This window comes from Argentina silus (genome assembly GCF_951799395.1).
Source record: "Argentina silus genome assembly, chromosome: X".
Lineage (NCBI taxonomy): Eukaryota > Metazoa > Chordata > Actinopteri > Argentiniformes > Argentinidae > Argentina > Argentina silus.
Genome location: NC_139653.1, coordinates 40,271,811 through 40,295,031, shown reverse-complemented (window position 1 = coordinate 40,295,031; position 23,221 = coordinate 40,271,811). Strand labels below are relative to the sequence as shown.

The following is a 23,221-nucleotide window of genomic DNA, read 5'->3' as shown; positions in this document are numbered from 1 at the left end:
TCTGTGAACTCGCGGTGGCTTGGAGCGGCCCATTCCGTGCTAGCAAGGGGTACAGGGACAGAGGGCATATGGAGAATTGTAGCTCCAACTCAAAGCTAACAGAGCTTTTATTCAATAGATTTTTCTATAATTCAAATTATAGACAGAATAATTAGACAAGTGGTATCAAAATACTTTAATATCTTCTGTATTCATTTTCGCTTTTACAACAAACAAAAAGGTTACAGTACATTCTTCCAGTACCACTTAACTTTTTAAAACGATGGGTTTTATTTAGTCAATTAAGGTCCTTCAAGGCCTAATGATGTATTTCCAAAATGTATTTCTTTAAAAAGAGAGAAAGACTGCAATTGTAAGTAGCCCCCATGTATGGAGTCTCCATATCTCTACAGTGTATCATGCAAAATTATATTCCAGTGTTGTAAGCAGTCATTTTCAGAGGGTATAGGTTTTGGGGCATATGTAGCGTATTAGAGATGGATGACAGTCATATAGCCTACACTAATGAGGACAATTCCATGTTCATGGCTTTCTTCTACAAAACGCACAGAAGTGTTCAAATAAGGTATAGACTAATGCAAAGCAAAAAGAACTAAAGGAGTATCAAGGACAACCCAGGTATATTTGATGCAATATTATTTATAATTTTCTACTTAATCTGACAGTGATATAGTGTGACCACTGGCTTGACCTGGGGTTGGCAGTTCTGAGTTATCTTGGTCACAAAGGTATTTGATATCAAAAATAAGTATTTGATTATCAACATTTTACATTGTCATCAAAACCCACGTTAATCCCAAAATGAGCGTGAAAAGTTCCTAATGACTAGGTTTCAAATACACACTATAATACAACCAAAGGCCAGAGGAGTAAACACACACACACGGAAACACACACACACGCACACACGCACGCACGCACACGGAAACACACACACACACACACACACACACACACACACACACACACACAGTGAGAGAGAGAGAGAGAGAGGGAGAGAGAGAGAGAGAGAGAGAGAGAGAGAGAGAAAAGGAGAGAGGGAGAAAATTACAATTAATGCAAGGCTCTCACATGAAATTAACCGACGTGGTTGAGGTTATAATCTCCCTATGTACAACATAGGGCTCGAATGCCGACTGTGCTTTCGAAGGTCCTCCCACGTCACCCCCCCCTCCTCTCTGCGCGACTTGATGTAGCCCATTGCATTGTGTAAGACGCGACTTGTTATGGCCACCACTACTTCCGGGTTTCAGCAGTCTGGTCCAGATCTACTCTTCAGTCGCGTTTCACACACACTCATCGTACACAAACGAGCAGTCGGCTCACAGCATCGATCGTGGCTCCTTTAAGAAAGACTAAGCCAGAATTATCACCCCACCTCCTCTTGATCTCCGTTTGAGGCTTTTGCATAAAAATCAACTCAGGAGCCGAGAGTGATAAAAGAAAGAGAGAGCTTCATTTTGTGTGTGCATTTGACTATTAACATTAGGTGTGCGAACCCGTGGAAGCGCGCGGCGGATCATCATTCATTCGGTACTTTGACAAGCCTCGCGTTTGATTGACAGCCGGAGTGGCAAAAAGCCATGAGACTCGCTAGTTTTGTTTGAGGGGTATTTTCATACTGGTTTGGAGAAGAAGACTGGTTCTCGTCCTGCCGCTGTCCTGGGGATAGCTAAGGACCCATTCGCCGTGCTTGGGTTGAAGTTTAGCTGAAGGGCTGGCTTCATCGTTCTCTGGAAAGAAATACGGATTTTGCGTTCAACGATCTCGCATTTGGAATTTGCGCGTTCATTTCTTCTTCACCCTGGCCTCATAGGGGATATATCTGAAGCAAAAACAAGAAGAGGGAGTAAGCAGGGCTATGGCGCAGCGGGTACGTAGGCTATCCCGAAAAGTTTGAGTAACTCTACTGTGGTAGAATGCAAGCCTGAACATTGTAACGTGGCCACTGACAGACGCTCAGAAACTTTCTCTCGGCTTCATGGCACGGGGGACATAATTCCATGTTTTGTATCTTTGTATCAATATTACGCACGGACGCGCATATTTCTTCACGAACGCCCGACTAGGGACACCAGCAGTATGATTATATCTGCTATTTTTCTAATTATTTATGACAGGCCATTTATTGGAAGCGAAATATGGAGCGATGAGACCAAACTAACCTCTATAGTAGTTCTATAGACGATTTGAAATACTTTCAATAGCCTACATGTTTCATTCCATGTTTGTGTGTGTAATATATGGCACCTTAAAGTATATTTAAGATCTGTATTAAATAATTTATAATCTCATCCTCACGTTTACTTTATTACAGAGTAATAACGTTTAAATTAGTTTAAAAAAATAGTATTTTTAGTGAAGCACATTTTAGTAGTAGTATGATGACATATGCTCTGATTCATATACTCCCAGACTACTCTAGTAGGTGACAGGACCTTATGATATCTAAATGAAATGTAAACAATTGTAAAGTAGAGATCACACTTATATCGGAGTCTGAGACCTTTTGCTAGTTAGTGTGCCATCAGAGCGGTATCACGCTGTTTTTTGCACCTCTCCAGTTTTAAGGTCTAAATGTTAGGGTTGATGTGTTAACGCCTTTTCCTCTCACTCTCATCGATATAAGGCTACTCTGTCACTCTCAGAGGGCAGTATGAATAATTAAAACCTCTCATTAATTTGTTAAATAAACAGCCCTATATCTGTTATTCTATGTTGTAGTAAACCTGTTACAATGTTGTACATCTATATAAAATGCATAGCACACAAATTAAAACACATATTTAGTTCAGCTTATGGGCAACATATGCCGGTAACTACAAATGATTTGTTTAAAATAATCATGTAAAAGGTTTTTTGTATAACCCAATAAATTGCGTTTGTTAAATATATAAATTATAGTACTCGGTGTGTAGCTTAATAACATGGTAACCAATATTGCACAATTACATGATACTCAGAAAACACTGCAATTATGTAGACTAGATGATGCTGTGCAAATGTGTATGCAAACCCGTCTGCTTTTAATGTGCCCAAGATACTTAGCCTATAGGCCTGCACACTTTCACCAGTTTTATGACACATGCTTTATTTTTGTTTTGCTATTTGGAAACTGGGAATTTTATGATAATTGTATTTGAAGAGGCTTGTTTTACTGCAATGTATTATTGTGGTATAACAAACCTACTCTTCTACGCATAAGCCTACAGTTGATAGCAAAGACCTTTGGGATAATGGGATAACTCTCCTAACTAACCATTGTTATAATGTCTTTAAACCACTATTCACTCGAGACGTGTTTGTTGTGTGCAGTACGAAGATTTGCCCCATTACGGGATGGACGGAGTGGGCATCCCGACCACCATGTACGGGGACCCGCACGGCGCCAGGTCCATGCAGGCAGTCCACCTCAACCACGGGCCACAGTTGCACTCGCACCAGTACCCCCACACCGCCCACACTAACGCCATGCCGCCTAGCATGGGTTCCTCCGTCAACGACGCCCTCAAGAGAGATAAAGACCAGATATACGGGTATGAGTAGCTTATTGTTAAATTCATATATCTCATGGGATGTTGGTATATTTTCTGAAGTTTCCACAGCGTGTTAGGAGGAAGGGTTAAGAAAAACAGTAAAGTTAGCTTGTGCACTGAAAATGTTGTTATTGCACAGTGTTTTCAATGCATTTCAGACAAACAACGCTAAAACTATGTTTATCATTATATAAACAAAGCTCCACACACTGTTATTGTATTTGTTTTGTAAAGAAACTTAGCCTACTTTCCAAAAGCTTGATCTTCTCTTAAACCAATAAAACAACACACAAGATGTGCACCCCAATACAAATAGCAACTCTTTATGCACATTGTATATTATCTTAAAAATAAACAAATCGTATTCTATTTACAGTAGGCGATAAGTGCAGATTAATATAAATAAATGCGCAATGTTATTGCTAATTGAAAGGAGTTATATACAGAAATTAAATATGCACACATTGATGTAGATTAGTTCATTTAAATTCCAAAGCATGGTGTCTGTACGGTGGCTGAACATGTCAAAAATAATTTGACTTTACACTTGTCTGTGTTTAACCGTATGAACTTGGCGAGTGCTGTGTTTTCCTATAGGCTTTATAGACTACATTTACATTTTCACATCCTCGACTTACAAATGTGACTAAAATCAGACAAACAATGAATGTGCATAATTAAACTTTTGATGCTTTGACAGACAAAGGTCAAAGTGGATGTATAGGCTATAATCTAATGCGGACTGTGCACGAATACCAAAATTAAATAATTTGTTATTAGGGCGTGTTACCTAGGATTCTATACGCATATTCGTTGTGTTATGCATTCGTATAAGTCTCTGCAACAACATAGGCTGTAGTCCCCACGGGCGAGTTGTTGAGAGTAGCTGGCTGGGTAAATCTGTAGCCTAGAGTAGTCTTGACCCCAACGCTATTCTCTCTGGTGACATTTGCTATTGTGTTTGATTCCAGGCACCCCCTCTTCCCCTTGCTTGCACTGATTTTTGAGAAATGTGAATTAGCAACTTGCACGCCCAGAGAGCCCGGGGTGGCAGGAGGCGACGTTTGTTCATCGGAATCTTTCAATGAAGATATAGCAGTGTTTGCAAAACAGGTCAGAAAAATTATCTTATTATGCATGCGATTATCTGGTATAGACCCAAGTTTGAAAGATCGACTTCTATACATGTATCGGTGGAGTAAACGTTAGTTCTACTCTGTATTGAAAACGTCTTAAGCATGCATTGTTTCGGATCACAAATATCCCCTCAGAATAATAGAAATAGTTTATGTTTTCATACACCAGCTGGTGAATGCTATCATTGACTGTATACTTTTCTCTTGGAAATGCAACAATTCTTCAAAGTATTGAGGTTTTCATAATGTTGTGCTTTTAGATTCGGGCAGAAAAGCCGTTATTTTCATCGAATCCAGAGCTGGATAATCTGGTAAGATAAACATTGATTTGATTATACAATGACTATAAAAAGGACGAGGCGTTAGCCTACATATCAGTGCTTCCCTGCATGTTTTGTCACGGTGCTTTTCTCTGAGCATGAGACGCTGTTTGTTGTTCAAAAGTTTTCTGAACGATTCGAGGTTATGTTCTTCATATCGGATTGTTTGATTGCATGATAGCCCCCGGTTGTCACTGCAGATAACCGTCTTCCGAGGGCCGCCATTAGAGAGCTGTCAAAAGCCCTTGAACTACTTTTCTGCAATGAAAAGTTGTTATGCTAATGTTTTCTAGACCCATGACTGCACCGTTATCGCAAAGTTGATTTTTTCTCATTACTAGTTAATACTATCCTTGACTCTTATGCCATGGGCCTACTTTTACGCGCGCGTAATAATAGGCCTGCTGCACAAATGGTCATATTTTAATATTGTAAGAATGTTGAAGTTTAATATCAGCTCTACATAAAATCCATTAACATTGATAATTTCCTCTATAGTTAGTTTTATCAAGAATAACGTGTCTGTTTCATATTATTAGAGTTGAAGCTCGGCTTTTTATTATTATTCCATCTTTTTTCCAGATGATTCAAGCCATACAAGTTTTACGATTTCATCTTCTGGAGTTGGAGAAGGTAATATTCCCTCAACATTGCTGGCCAGCGTCGCACTTCAGACCCACGGGCGACATTTGCATAAATGTATTTTTTCTAGTCGGTTATAATTAGTGTCAAAATCAATCATGGGGCCTATTTCTCTTCCACGTTTAATCACGATGCAAGCTGCTACAACCAGAACGGATATCTCTGCACCCACATCTCTCTGCAGGTTCTAATGAAGTTTATTTGTGGTGGAAACTTGATGCAAGGTGAATAAAATGTATAACTTTTTATCAACGCTCTTTTGGAAAGGCCAGCGTCGCCTAGCTGAGGTCAGTTAGGGTTTTAGCTAGGTTATAGGCAATATATTACCAGAGATCCTATCCGTTTATGTTATTCGTCAGCTTATCACGCATGTTAGCGAGTGGTCGGTTGTAATTAAACAGCTTATACCTTAAATGTCAGTCAAGTGGGTCACACCCTAATGGCCACAACCCCGGGCACTGATGAATTTAACACGGGTGTTGAGTACGTTGTAGCCCGTGAATCCTCTTGTCACTGTCAATTTTCGCCGATATCTCTATTTTGAAAGGAAAATAAAGTTGCAATACCTCAAACCATTCGGGCCAAAGGGTGTTGTGGTTGCACATGTCAATACTCTCCCTGATGTACCTTTTTGTGATTGTCGCGTCCCCCTCTTTATGTTTGTCTATAGGTACACGAACTTTGTGACAATTTCTGTCACCGCTACATCAGCTGCTTGAAGGGCAAGATGCCCATCGACTTGGTTATAGACGACAGAGACGGCGGATCAAAATCAGACAGCGAGGAAATCACAAGATCATCGGGGCCTCCTGATCAGGTACGTCTCTATCTCCCCCCCTCCCACTTTCTCTCTCTCTCTCTCTCTGCTGGCTATTCAGTGTGTCTTCTGGGTCACTACTCCGCCGCTCTGTTATTTGCATATGATTAAGGCCGTTTTAGATTCCCTCGGAATGAAAATTTTCTGAATAATGTTGCCATTATTGGCCCATTAAGGGTTGATCCCGGAACCGACCTGGGAAGATTAGCTGGAGAAAGAATCGCCATAAACTTGACCTGTTTCGTGTCGATTTTAATTTAGCCCCTCTAGCCTTTCTCCTGTCCCCTCCTCTCTTTTTTAATCAAAACGAAACGTTATCAGTACATTTCTATTATAGCGCAGACACAGAGTGGAGGCACATACTAGTCACTGGAGAGGGATTGTGGGTTAGGTGCCTTGGATTCCCTGCTGTAGTTCACGGTTCATTACGTGTCTCGTCAGTATTTGTCCTTAGACATGAGCGCACATTGCTTATCTGAGACCTTCTTTGCTCAAAGCGCGACGGTCAGAGATTCAGTGGCATTGAGAAGGTTTATGTTTGAGAGCAATAAGGCAATGGGTATTAAAGGTAGATTAGAGAATGTTTCCTTTTGTGAATCGCGGCAGAGGCGATATCAGAGATAACCACATCCTTTATTATGTGCTCCAGTGACTATTTGCACTCGAGGGACATTCAAGTGCGCGCGCAGGCATGACCCTAATGGTCCATACTGCCGTTAAATAATGATAACAGCAATGATGATTAGGATTATGCAAATCTTTACGCAGTGGATTTTATGCCATTAATAGTGCGGCTCTTTTGTAAATACAGACACTGCTTTTCACTTAACAAACTATACTTTCAAATTATCTTTAGGTTTTTAAAAATGATGCACCCTGAGAGGGAATGGGATATAGCCTAGCCTACCGAATTACCAATGAGGAAAAAAAAAACAAGTGTCCAAATTAAAGGGATTAGCGGATAGGCCGACATAAAAAGTAATGAAGCGATTAGGCTAAATAATTTAAATCCGTGGACTTCCATATGGTTGAGTGGCCGACTAGAGCAGCGGCCTGTTGTAGTGCTCCGAAGAGAGCGTTAGCCACCAGCTTTAATGTTCCGAGGTGAATAGCCGGGCTAGCAGCGCCATTCATGGGCGAACTGGGACCAAAATGGAACGACCCCCGCCTACGAGCTTCCTCCATCCCAGCCCCTATGATTATGTTAATGAGGAGATCGCCCTGAAGATAATACTTCATTTAATTCAAAAGCAGAATTAAATAACATGATGCCAATTGTGCATTTAAGTGTTTCCTTGGGGAGGCAATTGTCAAGAAGTTCTGCATAGATAGTTTGAGAGATAGAAGCGAAGCTAAAGACATAGAAATAGACTGCGTTAAAACCCTTGGGTTTCTAGGTATATGAAGCAAATTATGTTGTGCTCGGGGCACCGATTCGGATCTTTAATTGACTTTAAGATGAAGACATGCCCTATTTTAATCTAATGATGGTCCTATATGTAGCCTAAATATTGAGGCTAATATAGGACTATATGTTTACAGTGTGAAGCGATATAGGCCTACCTCACATAGAAGTGCAAGTCGGCAAACTTTTTGACAGAACTGGAATACCATGCGATATTTCAACATGATATTATACAATGTCCTATATCTATGAACAGCAATAACAAATGAACTAATGCAGAAACGCATGCACTGAGGAGTGAGGAGACTTTTACGCCCAGATACATTGTCAGTGAAATTACCTTGCACTTATCACTTACATGGTGAACATATGTATTTTCGTATTTGGGTATTTCTTGTGTGACATCTTATGGGTCTGCGGTTGTTAGGCGGTGACATCCTTAACGAATTTGCGTCGTGTGTGCATTATCTCGTTCCATATGTATTTTTAATATATGCCCTCGGGCATGAAGTTGAATTGGACTGGAAAAGAAATGTTGAGAATTTGCACAAAGAACAATGTTAACAAGAGGCAGAACGGAGGCTCATTTATTCATAAAGCAATTTATTCCAGCGAGGCGACTGTGGCAAAAAATAAATCTTCCGATTTTTTTTTTTGATTTTTTTTACTTTGAATCTATTAGACTCGAAGGTCCATCGCTTTCTGACTCTCTTGCCGTCTGTGCACCCGAGCATCGAATCAATAATGTTCCTACTCCTCCATCTTTCCCTCCCATATTGTTTTGCTAGTCTCCTTTAAGCATGAAAGTAGCGAGGGACGTTGGGCGCCTCCCCTCAAAGGGAGCAGAGCATAGCTGAGAGGTGAAAAAGTCAGGGAGGCTCTGCGCTGGCTTGTGAATGCGGCTGAGCCAGTTTGGGCTCACCGCTGTGTGTGTACTTCAGGCCGGGCTGATAAACGCAGCACCCCCCTCAGGTGCTATGAGAGTGGAGTGACTGGTTAGCCCCACCCCAGGCTGCCTTAACCCTTTCTCTCCCTCTCCCTAGAGAACTATATTTACCTAATTTGGACCACATTTACCTCATTTTTTTCACTTGCAGACTGAAATTATAGGTTACATGAAAGGTCTGAAAAACAACCAAAAGGTAGCTTAATTCAGGTCTTTAAGAGTTAATGTCCTCAATGCTTGGTAGTTTTCTGAAAGGTTATACTGCAGAATACTTCATATCTAGAACACAAACATGTTTTGCATTGTTGGCTACATTACTTGCAGATGCAATCCACACAATCACAACTGTTAACAGCAGTACAACTTCCTAGCTCTCAAGTTAATTCAGACTCAAACTCTCTCTCATAGTTATGCAGTATACAGGCTACACATAGGGCTTAACTTCTCTCTGTGTTGTGATGAGTTGGCTCTTGTTGCCTTGCCGGTTGCGTATTTGCCTGGCACACATGCTCGCCCACTCTGAGGCCTGAGCAAAGAAGAAGTGGGAGGTATTTCCATCCGCCGCCGCGTTTGCACAGTTGTCTTTAATTGCACAGAGAGCACGAGGAGGGGTGAAGCAATTTGCTAATGAACTCCTAGGCTTGAGCCCTCGTCTGTAGCACAGGCTCCACTAATAGCGCTGAGGACTCACTCCAAGTCTCGAGAGCCCCTTTCCTCTCGTGGATTGTGCCATGCAGTCTGAAGTGGGGTGGGAATAATTGAAATACTCAATGTTTTTTTTTTGTTGGACTGGGGTGATTCTGAAATGATTAAAAATGCTCAGTGATCATATATCTATAGTGTTTGGATTGTGTTTTAAGTGGTACTGTAAGATGATACATGCAAATGCATTTGCTTGAGGAATTAGATTTGGATAAAGTTTTGAGTATTGTGATGCTTGTGTGGCTTAAATGAATAGTGAAGTGAAATTAACAAGTTAGGGTCAGGGATCATTTAATAATAGTGGTGAACAGCATGCCCTGTAGGTAGATTCCTAAGAAGGTTCTGTTGTGATCTCAAATAGGCACAGTACTCACAGTACTTTTGAACGCTGTCATGGTATCTTCTCTCAACATTCGGCACTGTTTGGCTACAAGGTTTTGTTTCCAGGTCATTCAGATCCAGCAGTATTAGTTTAGGTAGCTCACACGGTCAAAAGGGTGTCAACCCCCCCCCCCCCCCCCCCACCTCACCCCGCGTGTGTGACTTATGACTCAATGGATATCCTGACCCATCAGGGTCAGCTAGTATTTTTTTAATCAGTATGTTGCTATAGCTAATCCATATCTGCTGCTGGCTGAGTATGGATCAAATTACAGGGAGCCTAACAGGTGCACCGTCCCACACTCTTACGGTTTCTGATACAAACTTTCAATTATTGGAGTGATTGTTAGTAATAGTAGCCTTTGTTGTTGAAAAGAGGGGGTCTGACCCCCTCCCTACCGCCTCCCTCCCCTACTGGTTTTCCATTTGGAGTGAATGTGGACCGCTGTTGAGGATTCAACAAGTGATACAAAGACTAGACCATGTGACCCATGTGTTTCTTCTCCTCTGCATTACAGTTGTCGAATAGCAAGTGGGGATGATTCTGATTAAGCAAATCAGGTCCAGAGGGACTTCAAAGAATATGAATCTTGGTGGATAGTTTGTTAAATATCGAACAAACTAACTCTATGCAACTATTGAAAATGTAGCCTATTATGCTGGAAGACTGCTTAGAATGGTTGGGAGTGAACACTTTACAATAACTTTGATCAATAAGCATGTTTAAAATATATATTAGTAGTGTATGGAGTAACATTCACAAACATTTATATGCTAGTATTATAAGCATTTATAACGGCTTGTTTATTGAAGGTTGATAGAAAGTACTTAATGTATTTGTTTGGTTTTTCTTGCTTGGCTTATGATGGGTTGCTGTATCTCAGGCCCAGTGGTTTCTTTGGATAAGTAAACAAAAACCTATCTTAACACATGTGTACTTAGCTAATGGAATGTTCCTTTCCCTCTTAACCCCCTGCGACTTTCCGACAATAGGACTGTCACAAACACAGGTCTCCAAGGGATTCACAAAGAACATCCCACTGTAGCGCAACACTCACTAAGCTAGGCTAAAAAACCTTACACAAAATGTATCATTATAATGTCTACTTGTGGCTCTTTTTCTTCATTGGCAGCAGTGTTATGAGAAATAAACTGTTTGGTTTGGGATTCGATTTGCGCAGAGCACTTGAGGGGGTGTTTTCGTTTGGTTTTAGCTTATGAACAGTAAACAAGACTTTGCTGCCAATGGCAAAGTGGAAAAGTCAATTGTCAATCCCTTGTCTTCTCTGTAATAGTGTCTACATAGACAGTAACCTAAAAGCCGTGGTAATTAAGTAAAACGTGTAATTATCGCGGTTGTCTTCATAAGGTTACCCCACCAGTTTTAAAGGAAGAAAAGCACCTGAAGGCTATTCAACACAGATATACTTCACCCGCTCAAGAGACCAAATCCAGTTAGATTTTTCTCCCCCTAGCAATTATAAGGTTATTTCTGCTTGTCTATTGTGAGAGTCGGGGTTGAAGGGGAGTGTGGAACAGGGGAGGGGGTTCTTCTGCTTTCTCCCTTTCTTTTTTTTGTGCTGTGCATACCATTATCACCTCTTTTCATTTGGGGAGCACTAATAATGCATTGTGAGGTTTTTTTTTAGGGGAGGAGGAGAGAGTGGAGGAAAGGGGATGCAGTTGGACAGGCAGTTATCTGTCTGGTTATCAGACAAACAGATCCTAGCTTTATCTAGCTACGGGAGGAAGAACAACAAACACAAGGTTACAATGGGCACTCTTTTAGTCCCTGTCTATCACTCCATCAGAATTCAGGTGTGTGAGAGAATGTGTCAATAGTGGGTTTTTTTTTGCATCAGAATGAGGAGAGCCTTTCTAACTCTTGCCACACATGACATTCCTGTAGATCCAAACTTTTCTCAAAACGCCTCGGTTGTAAGGTCAACTGCAGTGTTAACGAAAAACAACAAAAAGCAAACGCAACAAAGCATTCTGGGGGATGGAGTATCGACTGTCAGCTTTGATTCAGATGTATCCAAGTCTGAGAATGCATGTGGGGGTTATTTTGCTCTCTATTTATGTCTGCACAGTATGCACATATGATTATTTCTCACAACACTCGCAAGGCGAGAATGTAAATATCCATATCATCAGGAAAGATAACTCAGAGACGGGGGGCAAAGCAGGACAGCCTTAACCATTTTCTTTATGATTGTAAATGAATTGGCAAGCCAACATTTCTTGCATGAGCGCATGTATAATATGGGGCTGGCTCTGGGAGAAAGGGAAGCCCCCTTGCATCTAAGACCCGGCACAATGAGAATGCATTGAATTGGAATGCCTCACCGATCATAGTGGAATCAGAATTTCCAGCAAGGAAAATCTTTTCATGGTGAATTAGGTGGCGGAGAGAAGAAAAATGGTAATGAAAAAAAGGTATGCACAGATAACAAACAGTGCTCCCTAGGCTCAGCGCGGCAGATTTAAGAACTTTAGCTAAAGCTACGCAGAATAGAATCTGGAAAATTGAATTTACTAAACAATTAAGCATTGAATTAATCTACATCCAGCACTGGAGAGAGAAAAAAACATGGAGAGAGAGAGAGAGAGAGAGAGAGAGAGAGAGAGAGAGAGAGAGAGAGAGAGAGAGAGAGAGGAGAAAGGGAGAGGTGGAGTGGGGATAGAGAGAGAAGGAGAGGGAGAGAGAGCCGGAACAGGGATAGAAGTGGGATAGAGTGAAGAGAGGAAGTGAGAGAGAGAGAGGGGGGGGGCAGAATAAATCCAAGGCAGCTCATTAAGGGGACAGTGAATATATCAAGTGTGTTGTTGTGTGCAGTGGGACAGATTCTTTCTCCGGTGTAGCTTCCACCACCATCCACCAACAGTATTCTCTCCTGCTTCCTACTCTCTCTCTCTCTCGCTCTCTCTCTCGCTCTCTCTCTCGCTCTCTCTGCCCTGATTCCACTCTCCTATACCTCTCTCCGCGTCTGTTTATTTAAATATTTCAGATTTTCAAACCTGGCCTCTCCTTTGTATTGAGTAGTTTTTTTATTGTAAGGTGTGTGTGGCAACGGTGGTTGTGTGTGTGTGTGTGTGTGTGTGTGTGTGTGTGTGTGTGTGTTTTTGGCAGAGTGTGAATTGCGTGTGTGTGTGTGTGTGTGTGTGTGTGTGTGTGTGTGTGTGTTTTTGGCAGAGTGTGAATTGCGTGTGTGTGTGTGTGTGTGTGTGTGTGTGTGTGTAAGCTGTGTGATCATGGTGTTGTGTATTAATTGCGTGTTAGATCAGTGCAGGGCCGTGCTGTGCTGTGCTGTGCTGTCCTGGCTGTCCTGGCTGTCCTGGTGTGTTTATTAATAGACTCCATGTCCCCCTGGAGATGCCACCGGGCCCAGTCTGAGTCCCGCCCCCTTTCCCTTGGGACCCAGCTGCCACCTCCCCACAGGCAAACTGGTCTTTTGTTCAATTACAGTTAATGCAATAGTTTGCGATTTCCCTCCCTCTCTAATTATATTTTCAAGTGCGTTTGTTGGTGAATAAAAAAAACAACAACGTCCTTTTTGCATGTCGAGGCACTGAGGTTTTTATGCTTGGCATTCCAGGTCCCTGGGGTGCTGTACCATTCTGTCTCTTTTTCTACAGAGCTCTGAATAAACAACTTCTCCTCATTTTTTAAAGTAGTTGTAGGAGCTGGCAAATCGCTGCTTTAACCATTTGCTATCCGGCCATGTGTTCTAGATTACCCCGCTTACGGCATTCTTTTGGGATGCAGGATCGAACACTACACTTTATTGTAGTTGTTTTGCTTTTTTTTCAAGGTAATATGTTAACAGTGGTTGGAATGGGGGAGTTAGAGGACAAGGGAGGTGTGAAAGTAGTTCCTTGTACATTTTGTTTATGAAGCCAGGAGGATCAAAGATAATTAAAATCATAATCTTAATTTTATAAAATCAAACCTCTTTTGAGTAATGTGTATTTATCTATGTATTATTCTCTTCACACACAAAACACACACTCACACACAAAACGTTTTTCTCCCTAAGCTTGCAAAGTATCCCAATTGGAAACGTTAGTATTTTCTCCATTCCTCTGGTGAGCTTTAGCTCATATTTCATCACCTAACCTTATGTGTGCCATATTTCCACTATGTACCGTAACTACCAACAGTGGAATTGACCAAACAGGGATAAGATCAGACAAATATCAGATATACACACAGATGTGTGTGTGTGTGTGTATGTGTGTGTGTGTGTGTGTGTGTGTGCGTGCGTGCGTGTGGGTGTACGTGTGTATGTGTGCGCGCGCATGTATGTGTGTGTGTGTGTGTGCTTCTCCACTAACACATTAAGATTCCATTTCCCCTATTTCGAGCACTTTTCTCTCCTCTCCCCCTCGCTAATGTTGCTTTTCGGAGGCACTGGGAGATAAGAGGTAACAGCTGTTTTAGGTTCTATAGTACACAACATCTCTGCATGGGGCTGTGTGTGTGTGTGTGTGTGTGTGTGTGTGTGTGTGTGTGTGCGTGTGCATGTGTGTGTGTGTGTGTGTGTGTATGTGTGTAAGTATAAGAGGCCTGGCCACCTCATTGTTCCTGTCCACTTCTCTTTATCCTCGCTTCCTACCGTCCAGTTCACAGCTGACATCGCTAGTCCTCTATGGGCCTAAGCCCCTCAGTGTCTGTAAGACACACACATGCACACACTCACGCACACTCACATGCACACACATACACACATACACACATACACACACACACACACGCACACACACACACACACACACACACACACACACACACACACACACACACACACACACACACACACACACACACACACACACACACACACACACACCCTGGGCCTAAGCCCTTCAGTGTCAATAGGTTTCCAGGGGGGGAAAAAAGCCCCCCTCTCTTATTTGATTTCCATTACGATGTAGAAGGCCTATATAGACTCCCTCTCTCCCTCTCTCTCCCTCTTGCTTGCTTGCTGTTTCTCACAAACACATACACTCTCTCTATCTCCTTCTCTCTCTCGCTCTCTCTCTCTCTCTCTCTTACTCTCTCTCTCTCTCTCTCTCACACACAGACACACTCTCTCTCTCTCTCACACACACACGCAGACACACATACTCACACTGGGCTTGCAGGAGCTGCTGAGAGAGTGGTTTATGCTGTCTCTGAATACTGGCGTTTTGATTCAGTGGGTCAACTATTTTATACTTGGATCGATGAATTTCCTCTCTATGGTAATAGTGTTGCTTATTTACTTTTCTTTTTTTTCTCTCTCTCAGTCTCTCTCTCTTTCTTGCTTTCTCTCTGCTACGCTGCTAGAATGACATCACTCCTGGCTCTGGCTGGGGTGTCTGCTAAGTTGTAGCTGTTTTGTATTTGGATGTACGAGTTGTTTCAGCAAAATGCAGGCGGTGATGCGTCACAAAATATCCAACTAGAACTTATAGTGTACTATATACTATAATATACGTATTCTTTCATTCTCTCTCTCTCTCTCTCTCTCTCTCTCTCTCTCACACACACACACACACACACACACACACACACACACACACACACACACACACACACACACACACACTTCCCTCATAGACGTGTACAGTAAACTCAGTGTGTACAGTACTCTAGAAGACTCTACAAACTGATCTGTAGACTGACAGCCGCCTCTCTCCCCTCTGTTACATAGACGTCCTGGAACAGAGACCACGACGACGCGGCGTCCACACGCTCTGGGGGCACACCTGGACCCTCCAGTGGGGGACACACGTCACACAGTGGGGACAACAGCAGCGAGCAGGGTAAGGAAGGAATACCCAACTATTCTACTGTGGACATTATAGTTCACTCTTAAGGGCCATCCTCTCCTCATATCCTCTCCTGTATCCACACTGATCTGAAAAACATAGCAACAGGGAAAACAATATGGTTGATGCCATATGTCTGACATTTCCATTCACATCAGTGCTGTTGATGGAAAAGGAAAGAAAGTGAGGAAGCCATCTCAGAAGATTGTGACAAAGCCATTGTGTAGCCTTTGATACTAGAAGTATGGGCAATGTATGTGTTTAAATAGCAAGGAACAAATAAGGGGCTTGTGTTATTTATTTCACTGTCTGTGGGCCAAAAAATAATAATTAAAAGGCCAAGTTTTGTAAATGTATGTATCCCCCTGTACTCACTCTAATAGTGCTAAAATCGATATTGTGGATGAAACTGGAATCATGTTTACGTTGTAATAAATTTGTAACACGGTCTCTCTGGCATCAGCTGTTCAGGTCTGAAACTTGCCTTGGCCAATAGGCCCACTTACTGTACGTGTACTGCCTTTGACGCGAGTCTGGTGGGTTGAGGGAGAGCGAGCGCATGTGTGTGTGTGTGTATGATTGTATGAGTGTGTGTGTGTTTGTGTGTGTGTGTGTGTGTGTGTGCGCACGTGTACGTGTGTGTGTGTGTGTGTGTGTGTGGGGGGGGGGGTTCAAACAAACTGTAGGCAAAAAAGCAACTTCATTTATTATTGAAGGCGATGTCAAGGCAAGCAGTCTGAGGGTTGCAGTGCCAGCAGGCAGAGGCTGGGTGGGAGCAGAAAGGAGCACGTTACGTTCCACTCCACTGAGCAACGATTTAGAGTAGCAGGACCAGTGTGCTCTCTCTCTCTCTCTCTCTCTCTCTCTCTCTCTCTCTCTCTCTCTCTCTCTCTCTCTCTCTCTCTCTCTCTCTCCCTCTCTTTTTTCAATGATGGAGAAAGGGAAGAGTAAGAAGAGGGGGAGGAAGAAGAAGGAGAGAGAGGCAGATGAGGTGAAAGAAAAGGAGGCAGTAGGGTAAGGGGGAGAAAAAGAGGGATAAGGAGGAAGAGTGAGAGAGAGAGAGAGAGAGAGAGAGAGAGAGAGAGAGAGGAAGAGGAGGGCGAGAGGGAGCGTTTTCACTACGGCCCCCTTCCCTCTGATGACTAATGGTCTGGGCGGCCAGGCGCGATCTGATTGGTGGCTCTAATGAGCACATTCTGTGCAGAGTTTGGGCTCCTGCTCACGTTGACCTTTGCCCTTTATTGACCAAACTGACACTTCATTTTTCACATACTTCCAATTATAGGCCAGCTCTTAATGTTGGCCGCTCCCCCACCCATCCCACTCTATCTCTTGCCCCTGCCCCTGCCCCTGCCCCTGCCTCTGTCTCTGCCCCTGCCCCTGCCCCTGCCCCTGCCCCTGCCCCTGCCCCTGCCCCTTTGCCCCCCCCTCCAAAATCCTCTCAACTATTACAAGGGGTTTGTTTGTTGTTGGAGTGAGTTCGTTAGAGGATGGGGGGAGTAAGATAAAAAGTGTGTGTTTGTGTGTGTGTGTGTGTGTGGTGTGTGTGTGTGGTGTGTCTATCTGTCTGTCTGTCTGTCGTTCGGTCTGTCTGTCTGTCTGTCTGTCTGTCTGTCTGTCTGTGTGTGTGTGTGTGTGTGTGTGTGTGTGTGTGTGTGTGTTTTCTGGTTGGCCCCACTCACTCTGTTAAAAATGAAAGCTTTCCTCTCATGTACCCTCTCTTTTCTTCTCTCTCTCTCCCTTTCAACTTTTCATATTTTCATGCTACCTTTTTCTTGTTTCCCACCCACACTTCTCCCCCTCTACACTTCTCCTCCCTACTTGTATCTCTCTCCTCCCTTCCTGTTCTCTCTCCATCTCCATCTCTCTCTCCCTGTTTCTCTTTCCCTCTCTCCTCTCTTCCCTCTCATACCCCCGCCCTCTCTCTCTCATTTTCTCTCTGTCCTTTCACTCTCTCCTCCCTCTCTCCTTGTCTCTCTCCTCTGCCTGTCTCAGATTGCTTCTTCCACTGACCTTTCTTTCTCGGTGCTGCTCTTCCACTTGCTTTCACCCCTAATATTGGAGCCAGTTTCTCCTGACTGTCTTCCCTTCGCCTGCCTGCACAGCTAATAAACAGTGCTACCCCCTCTCCATCTACCCATCTATCCATCCATCCAGTCCCTCTCTCTCTCTCTCTCTCTCTCACACACACACACACACACACACACACACACACACACACACACACCCTCTCTCTCTCTTCTCTTTCTCCATCCTCTCCTTCGATCAGGGTGAAACAGCTTAGGAAGGCAGCAGCAGGCTTGTGCCTTTACCGACAGTACTCTCTCGATAGTCTAAGCCTATTACTAAGTAGTAAGACACATGCTACACCCTACCTTAGCTTACCTCTCTGGGTGGCTAGCAAAGGCAGCTTTTAAAAGCCCCATGTCGTTAACTAGCTCACTTGGTCAACATGTAAGCAGGGGAATCATTTTGTAGTATATCAATAACGGTACCAGTAATATACCAATATCATCGCTTATTTCCAAAAGCGATAATGATATACATGTGTGTGCTAGTGCTGTTGGGGAGCTTCAACCACAACGCCTGTGGTGTTTTCTAACCCTGAATTCCATTCCCAATAAAATGATGGGAGGATCACATTTGCTTTGCACATGTCATTAAAAATCAAGTCTCTCTCCCTTAAGGAAAGGCAAAACCATGAGGCCGTCTTCTCCCTCTCATTCTCCTGATATAAATACAGAGAGAGCAGACTTTGACTGAGAGTCAGAGCCGCCCTATCGTTAATTAGGCCCAATCTATTAGCGTTTGGAAGAGCTTGTATGCTCAGACCCATTGTTTAAGACGAAGACCCCTCAAGGGAGACTCCTTGTGGTATTATGTCTTGAATCCCACTTTTGCAAGCATAAACACTCGTCGTAGGGTCGTAGAAAAGCGAAAACAGATAACAGAAGAATCCCTGTCCCTGACCGATACAGCACAGCCACTTCTGTCTGTTGGTTTCAAGTTCCTACCGTGGTTTGTGCTGATTAATACAAGGCCACTCTTAAGGAACCTGGTGTATCAATGAAACTAAAAAGACAAACAGGTAATGTAACAGGCAGCCATACAGAGTGTAGGAGATGAGAGTGTTTTTGAAAGCTCAGGGTTTCTCTCGCTTGTCAAAAGTGTCCAGGGAGGAAGGTGATGACTGGGGGTATTAGATATGTATCACCAATTACCAGGACTGTTTGTTAAGAGAACAGTGAGCAGGCCAAGTCAAATAGTGCCCCGTTAGGGTTGGTGTTATTGTCTGCATACATTTACAGTTGGTGTGTCTGAGTGGCGGCCTCTGAGAACAGATCTGGAGGGAGGGAGTTCAGCTGGGGTTAGTGTTGCTACAGAAAGTTTCCGTCATTTTTAACATCCTACGAGACAAACACCAGGCGTAGCATGTTCAGTCATGTGGTTTATTGTTCCAAACTTTTGACACCCCTCAAAGGCCAAAATACATTGATGAAAGGACATGTGAATCGTCTGATATGGAATTTTGCAGACATCCAAAATCCCTTTGCTCAGTTGAGCAGTGAACATACTTTCCTTAGTGTTATGGTTTGTAGTGAGTGCTGTTTCCTGTTCCTGGCAGTCAACAGAGCTCTCTCTCGTCGATGGTGGGATCATTATTTTGCTCCATTGATCAGGATGGAGAGCTGCCGCTGTTGTCGTCTATCCGTCCCCGACGACCTCGCAACCCTCTGCCAAGGTCAGGCAGGCGAGGGGGCCACTCTCCGCGCTGCCATTGGCCACTCTCCAGGCCCTGGGCTGACAGACAGGGGCACAGACGGGGACGTCAGTCGGCAGCCGGTCCAGCACCCAATCAGACCACTTCACGTGGCTCAAAGTCGCCGATTAATTGGACCGATTGTCCAGCAGACTGGAAGGGAGCAGTGTTTCTCGGTTATGAGCACTGCGTGCACAGTGTGTTTGTGTGTTTGTGTGTGTGTGTGTGTGTGTGTGTGTGTGTGTGAGTGTGTGTGTGTGTGTGTGTGTGTGTGTGTGTGTGAGTGTGAGTGTGAGTGTGAGTGTGAGTGTGAGTGTGAGTGTGTGTGTGTGTGTGTGTGTGTGTGTGTGTGTGTGTGTGTGAAACCACCCTCTCCCTAATAGGGCCTCAGAGTTGTAGCCTTTTTTCCCTCTAATACAACAGCGGCACTTTATTCTCCTGGCTGAAGGCTCTGAATTAATTTCTGTTACTTAAGGACTCAAACCAAGTAGAACTTTTTACCGAGTCACAGAGTGTTCCCAAACCCTTCATAAAGTGTGCCTCGGATGACACTGACTGGATCAAATGCGTACAAAGGTTGATTGTGTGAAAACAAACCCTGGGAGTAACTAGACACAAGAGTGTGGTACGGATGTTGTCCAGACGTTTTTAAGGAGTAGTCTCAGCGCCGTAATTGTCCTACTGGTGTCCAGTTTGCAGGATAATCTGGTTAGCAGGGAGGCTAAAGAGCAGATAAAAGGTGTGTGGGTTTCTGATTAGACTGGACCTTGTAATACTGTAGGTGTGTTGTGATACTGGCAGCAACTTGAACAGGCACCTAATATGAGACACTCTCTCCCTGATGATTCTCACTCTGATATCCAGAGAGAGAGAGAGGGATAGAGAGAAAGAGAGGGGGGGGGACGGGGGGGGGGGACGTTATCACTGGTAAGTGCTGTACAGGAGTGTTGTAGGGGAATCTATCCAGGCGTGCTCACTGCAGCCAAACAGGTCTGAGGAAGGTCAGAGGTGGCTGAGTACTGGGCTAGCAGACCAAAGCTCACTGTATTCCCTGTGTGTGTGTGTGTGTGTGTGTGTGTGTGTGTGTGTGTGTGTGTGTGTGTGTGTGTGTGTGTGTGTGTGTGTGCGTGCGCGTGTGCGTGTGCGTGTGCGTGTGCGTGTGTGTGTGTGCGTGCATGTATGAGTGCATGGGTGTGTGTGTGTGTTGAAAGACAAGAGTAAGCTTTTGTGCCCATGTCTTGTTTGACTTAATAAAGGTGGACACTATTTACCAAATCAAATGAGTTCATACAGTATGAGTACAAGCCTAGCTACAGTAGTAGTTGATGTGTTGGCTCTTGACAATCAACATGTAGAATGTGAAAGGCAAATAGTTTTTTGGATTGCCAGAAAGCCCTAAAATCCCATACAAATAAACAAGGTTTGACCAGTAGCAAAGTTTGTTTTGTGGTTCTCATGGACACATCTCTTTATATGGCATCTCAAACAAGGTTATCAGTGGTTACCTGGGGAAGAAAACTTGTCTCTGTGTCCAAGCGTCCAATCATGACGACTCTCTCACCTCTTAAACTGCCAACATCTTTACGACCTCGCCCAATCTCAGTAGCAATGCGTCAACTAACATGCAGGCACTTGTCTCTGGGAAAATCAATGACTTTATTGGACTGTAACTGATAAGTGATGCCCACTCTAAAAGGGGAAACGGTGTGAGTTTCTCACAGCGGGGCTAGTTTGCATTTAGGATTCAGCCAGTGTCATCCGGCCTCTTGGGTCATGTGGGAAAAGAGAAAAAACACAAGCAAACAAACTAGACCCCCACCTCTCCTCTCCTCTCATCACACACCAGGTCCCCCTTCTGCTTTCTCAATCAGTTTCTTTAACTTGCTTTTACAGGCTTGATTGAGCACCTTGTCTCGGGGTAGATAATAGTCATAAAGCCTGTGTGATAAAGTGTCAGCTCGTGTTTGCTTTCCTCTGTTTGACTTTGGGATTTATATGTGTTGCCTAGTGGTTCCTCCTCTCTAGGCCAGCCATGTGAACCTAAGAAGGAAATGCAGCAGTGTATCATTGTTTTGTTCTTTTCTCTCTCTCTCTTCTCTCTCTTCTCTCTCTCTCTCTCTCTCTCTCTCTCTCTCACTCTCTTTCTCCCTCTCTGCTGTTCTCTCTTCTCTTTTCTCACTTATATTTGCATGAGCAAACATATGCAAAGTATAGCCACAGCCATTACAGCAAACTGTGTGCACAATTTACATGAAATAAATATTCAGTCACAACATGCATACACTCACATATAAATAAATCTCTCTTTGCTCCCTTTCCCCATTCTCTTTTTTTCCCCTTTGTATTCATTTGCTAAAGCTTGAACTATGCTGGTTGAAGGCACACTCATTTTTTGGAGCTAGCTTGTTAGCCCGCTAGTTTTTCACCAGTGCACCAAAGGGTGGGCGCAGCAGTTAATTTGAAATCAGAGGATACAGTTCGTTTAGCAAGAGAGCATAAGTGGGAGAGAAGTGTATCTTTAGCTTCAATGCTATAATTGTGGTGTGCTAATGATGTAGACACGTTCTTTCTGGATGTTTACAGGAAGTGTGCTCTTCTTTAATTCACAAGTGGTGCCTTTCCCTTATGCCAGAACCTAATTACTAGTGCTTACTAAACTAAATATCCCCTTTACGCAGACTTTGTTTATTTCCTTGTAAAACTCTGCTGCTGGAGTCTCGAAGATGATGAGAAAATATTTATATAGATATAATACTTTGGAAATTAACACATAGCACAAACTTTTCACCCATGTGATTACCTAAGCATGGTAGAGTGTTGCAGCTAATCATTGCCTTGTGTAATGTGCTGCAAGGCCAGTGCCTTTTAGCTTTGGGAACTGGGTGCCATACCAGATAACCCCACCACAAAAAGAGAGGAGACCAATTTTGTCACCCCTCTTTTCTCCCTATCTTATCTACTCTCGGATCAGTTCCAATTTGACGGGAAAATCCTAGTCTAACACACACACGCACACGCATGCACGCACACACACACACACACACACACACACACACACACACACACACACACACACACACACACACACGCACTGCTCAACCCGGTATGCCCTGGCTCCTAATCGTCCACTGTAGGTTCATAGGGAATCTGACAGGAAAATCAGGGCGACTCATCACTGACGTGTCACAATGCATTACATCTGGCCGCCAAAAGACCTGAGTGAACATTACCCAGCGTCCTCTCCTCCCTGCCGAGAGGAACTGAGCTGCAGGGCCCAGGAGGCCTCTCATCAGATACATGTTATCCAACTTTTCAGGAAAAACCTGATAGCACTTGGAGAGATACACTATCGCCCCAGCCACTGGCTGATAGGGACGGGGAGGGGAAGGAGAGAGAGAGAGAGAGACAGAGAGTGCAATGGAGGTAGGGGGAGGGATGGAGGAAGTTAGAGAGGGAAAGGAAGGAGCAGTGGCTGGTAGTCAGATGGTTACGGTAAATAAACAGGGTTTCAGCACTCTGCTCATTACCCTAGCTCTGTTGTTTGGCCCTTGGCTTGGCCTTGTGTGCTTAACTATGTAATTGCACTGTGTTATAGTAATCCATTTTAAACATGTTTCAAATGGATAAAGACGCAGGATTTACACATGTAGTGTAATACATGTTTCAGTGTTCATTTGATGTCAAATGTGTGTGGCTGTGTTGGTTTGTAAAAAAAGACTACTTGTCAGCTAGCTCTTGTTCAGTGCTCAATGTATGGAC

The 23,221-nt window shown here is 43.5% G+C and overlaps 1 protein-coding gene across 2 annotated transcripts in view; it reads left to right on the top strand.

The window, feature by feature from the left end:
* The first annotated feature begins 1,273 nt into the window (after window positions 1-1,273).
* The window catches only part of meis1b (Meis homeobox 1 b), a 57,442-nt gene continuing 35,494 nt past the window's right edge, over window positions 1,274-23,221 (top strand). For both annotated transcript variants that reach the window (XM_083695444.1, XM_083695445.1), the window contains exons 1-7: window positions 1,274-1,873; window positions 3,316-3,536; window positions 4,508-4,649; window positions 4,933-4,983; window positions 5,575-5,625; window positions 6,305-6,451; window positions 15,585-15,696. In XM_083695444.1, coding sequence (XP_083551570.1) covers window positions 1,862-1,873; window positions 3,316-3,536; window positions 4,508-4,649; window positions 4,933-4,983; window positions 5,575-5,625; window positions 6,305-6,451; window positions 15,585-15,696 — 736 coding nt within the window. In that variant the 5' untranslated portion in view covers window positions 1,274-1,861. The remainder of the gene's footprint in view (window positions 1,874-3,315; window positions 3,537-4,507; window positions 4,650-4,932; window positions 4,984-5,574; window positions 5,626-6,304; window positions 6,452-15,584; window positions 15,697-23,221) is intronic.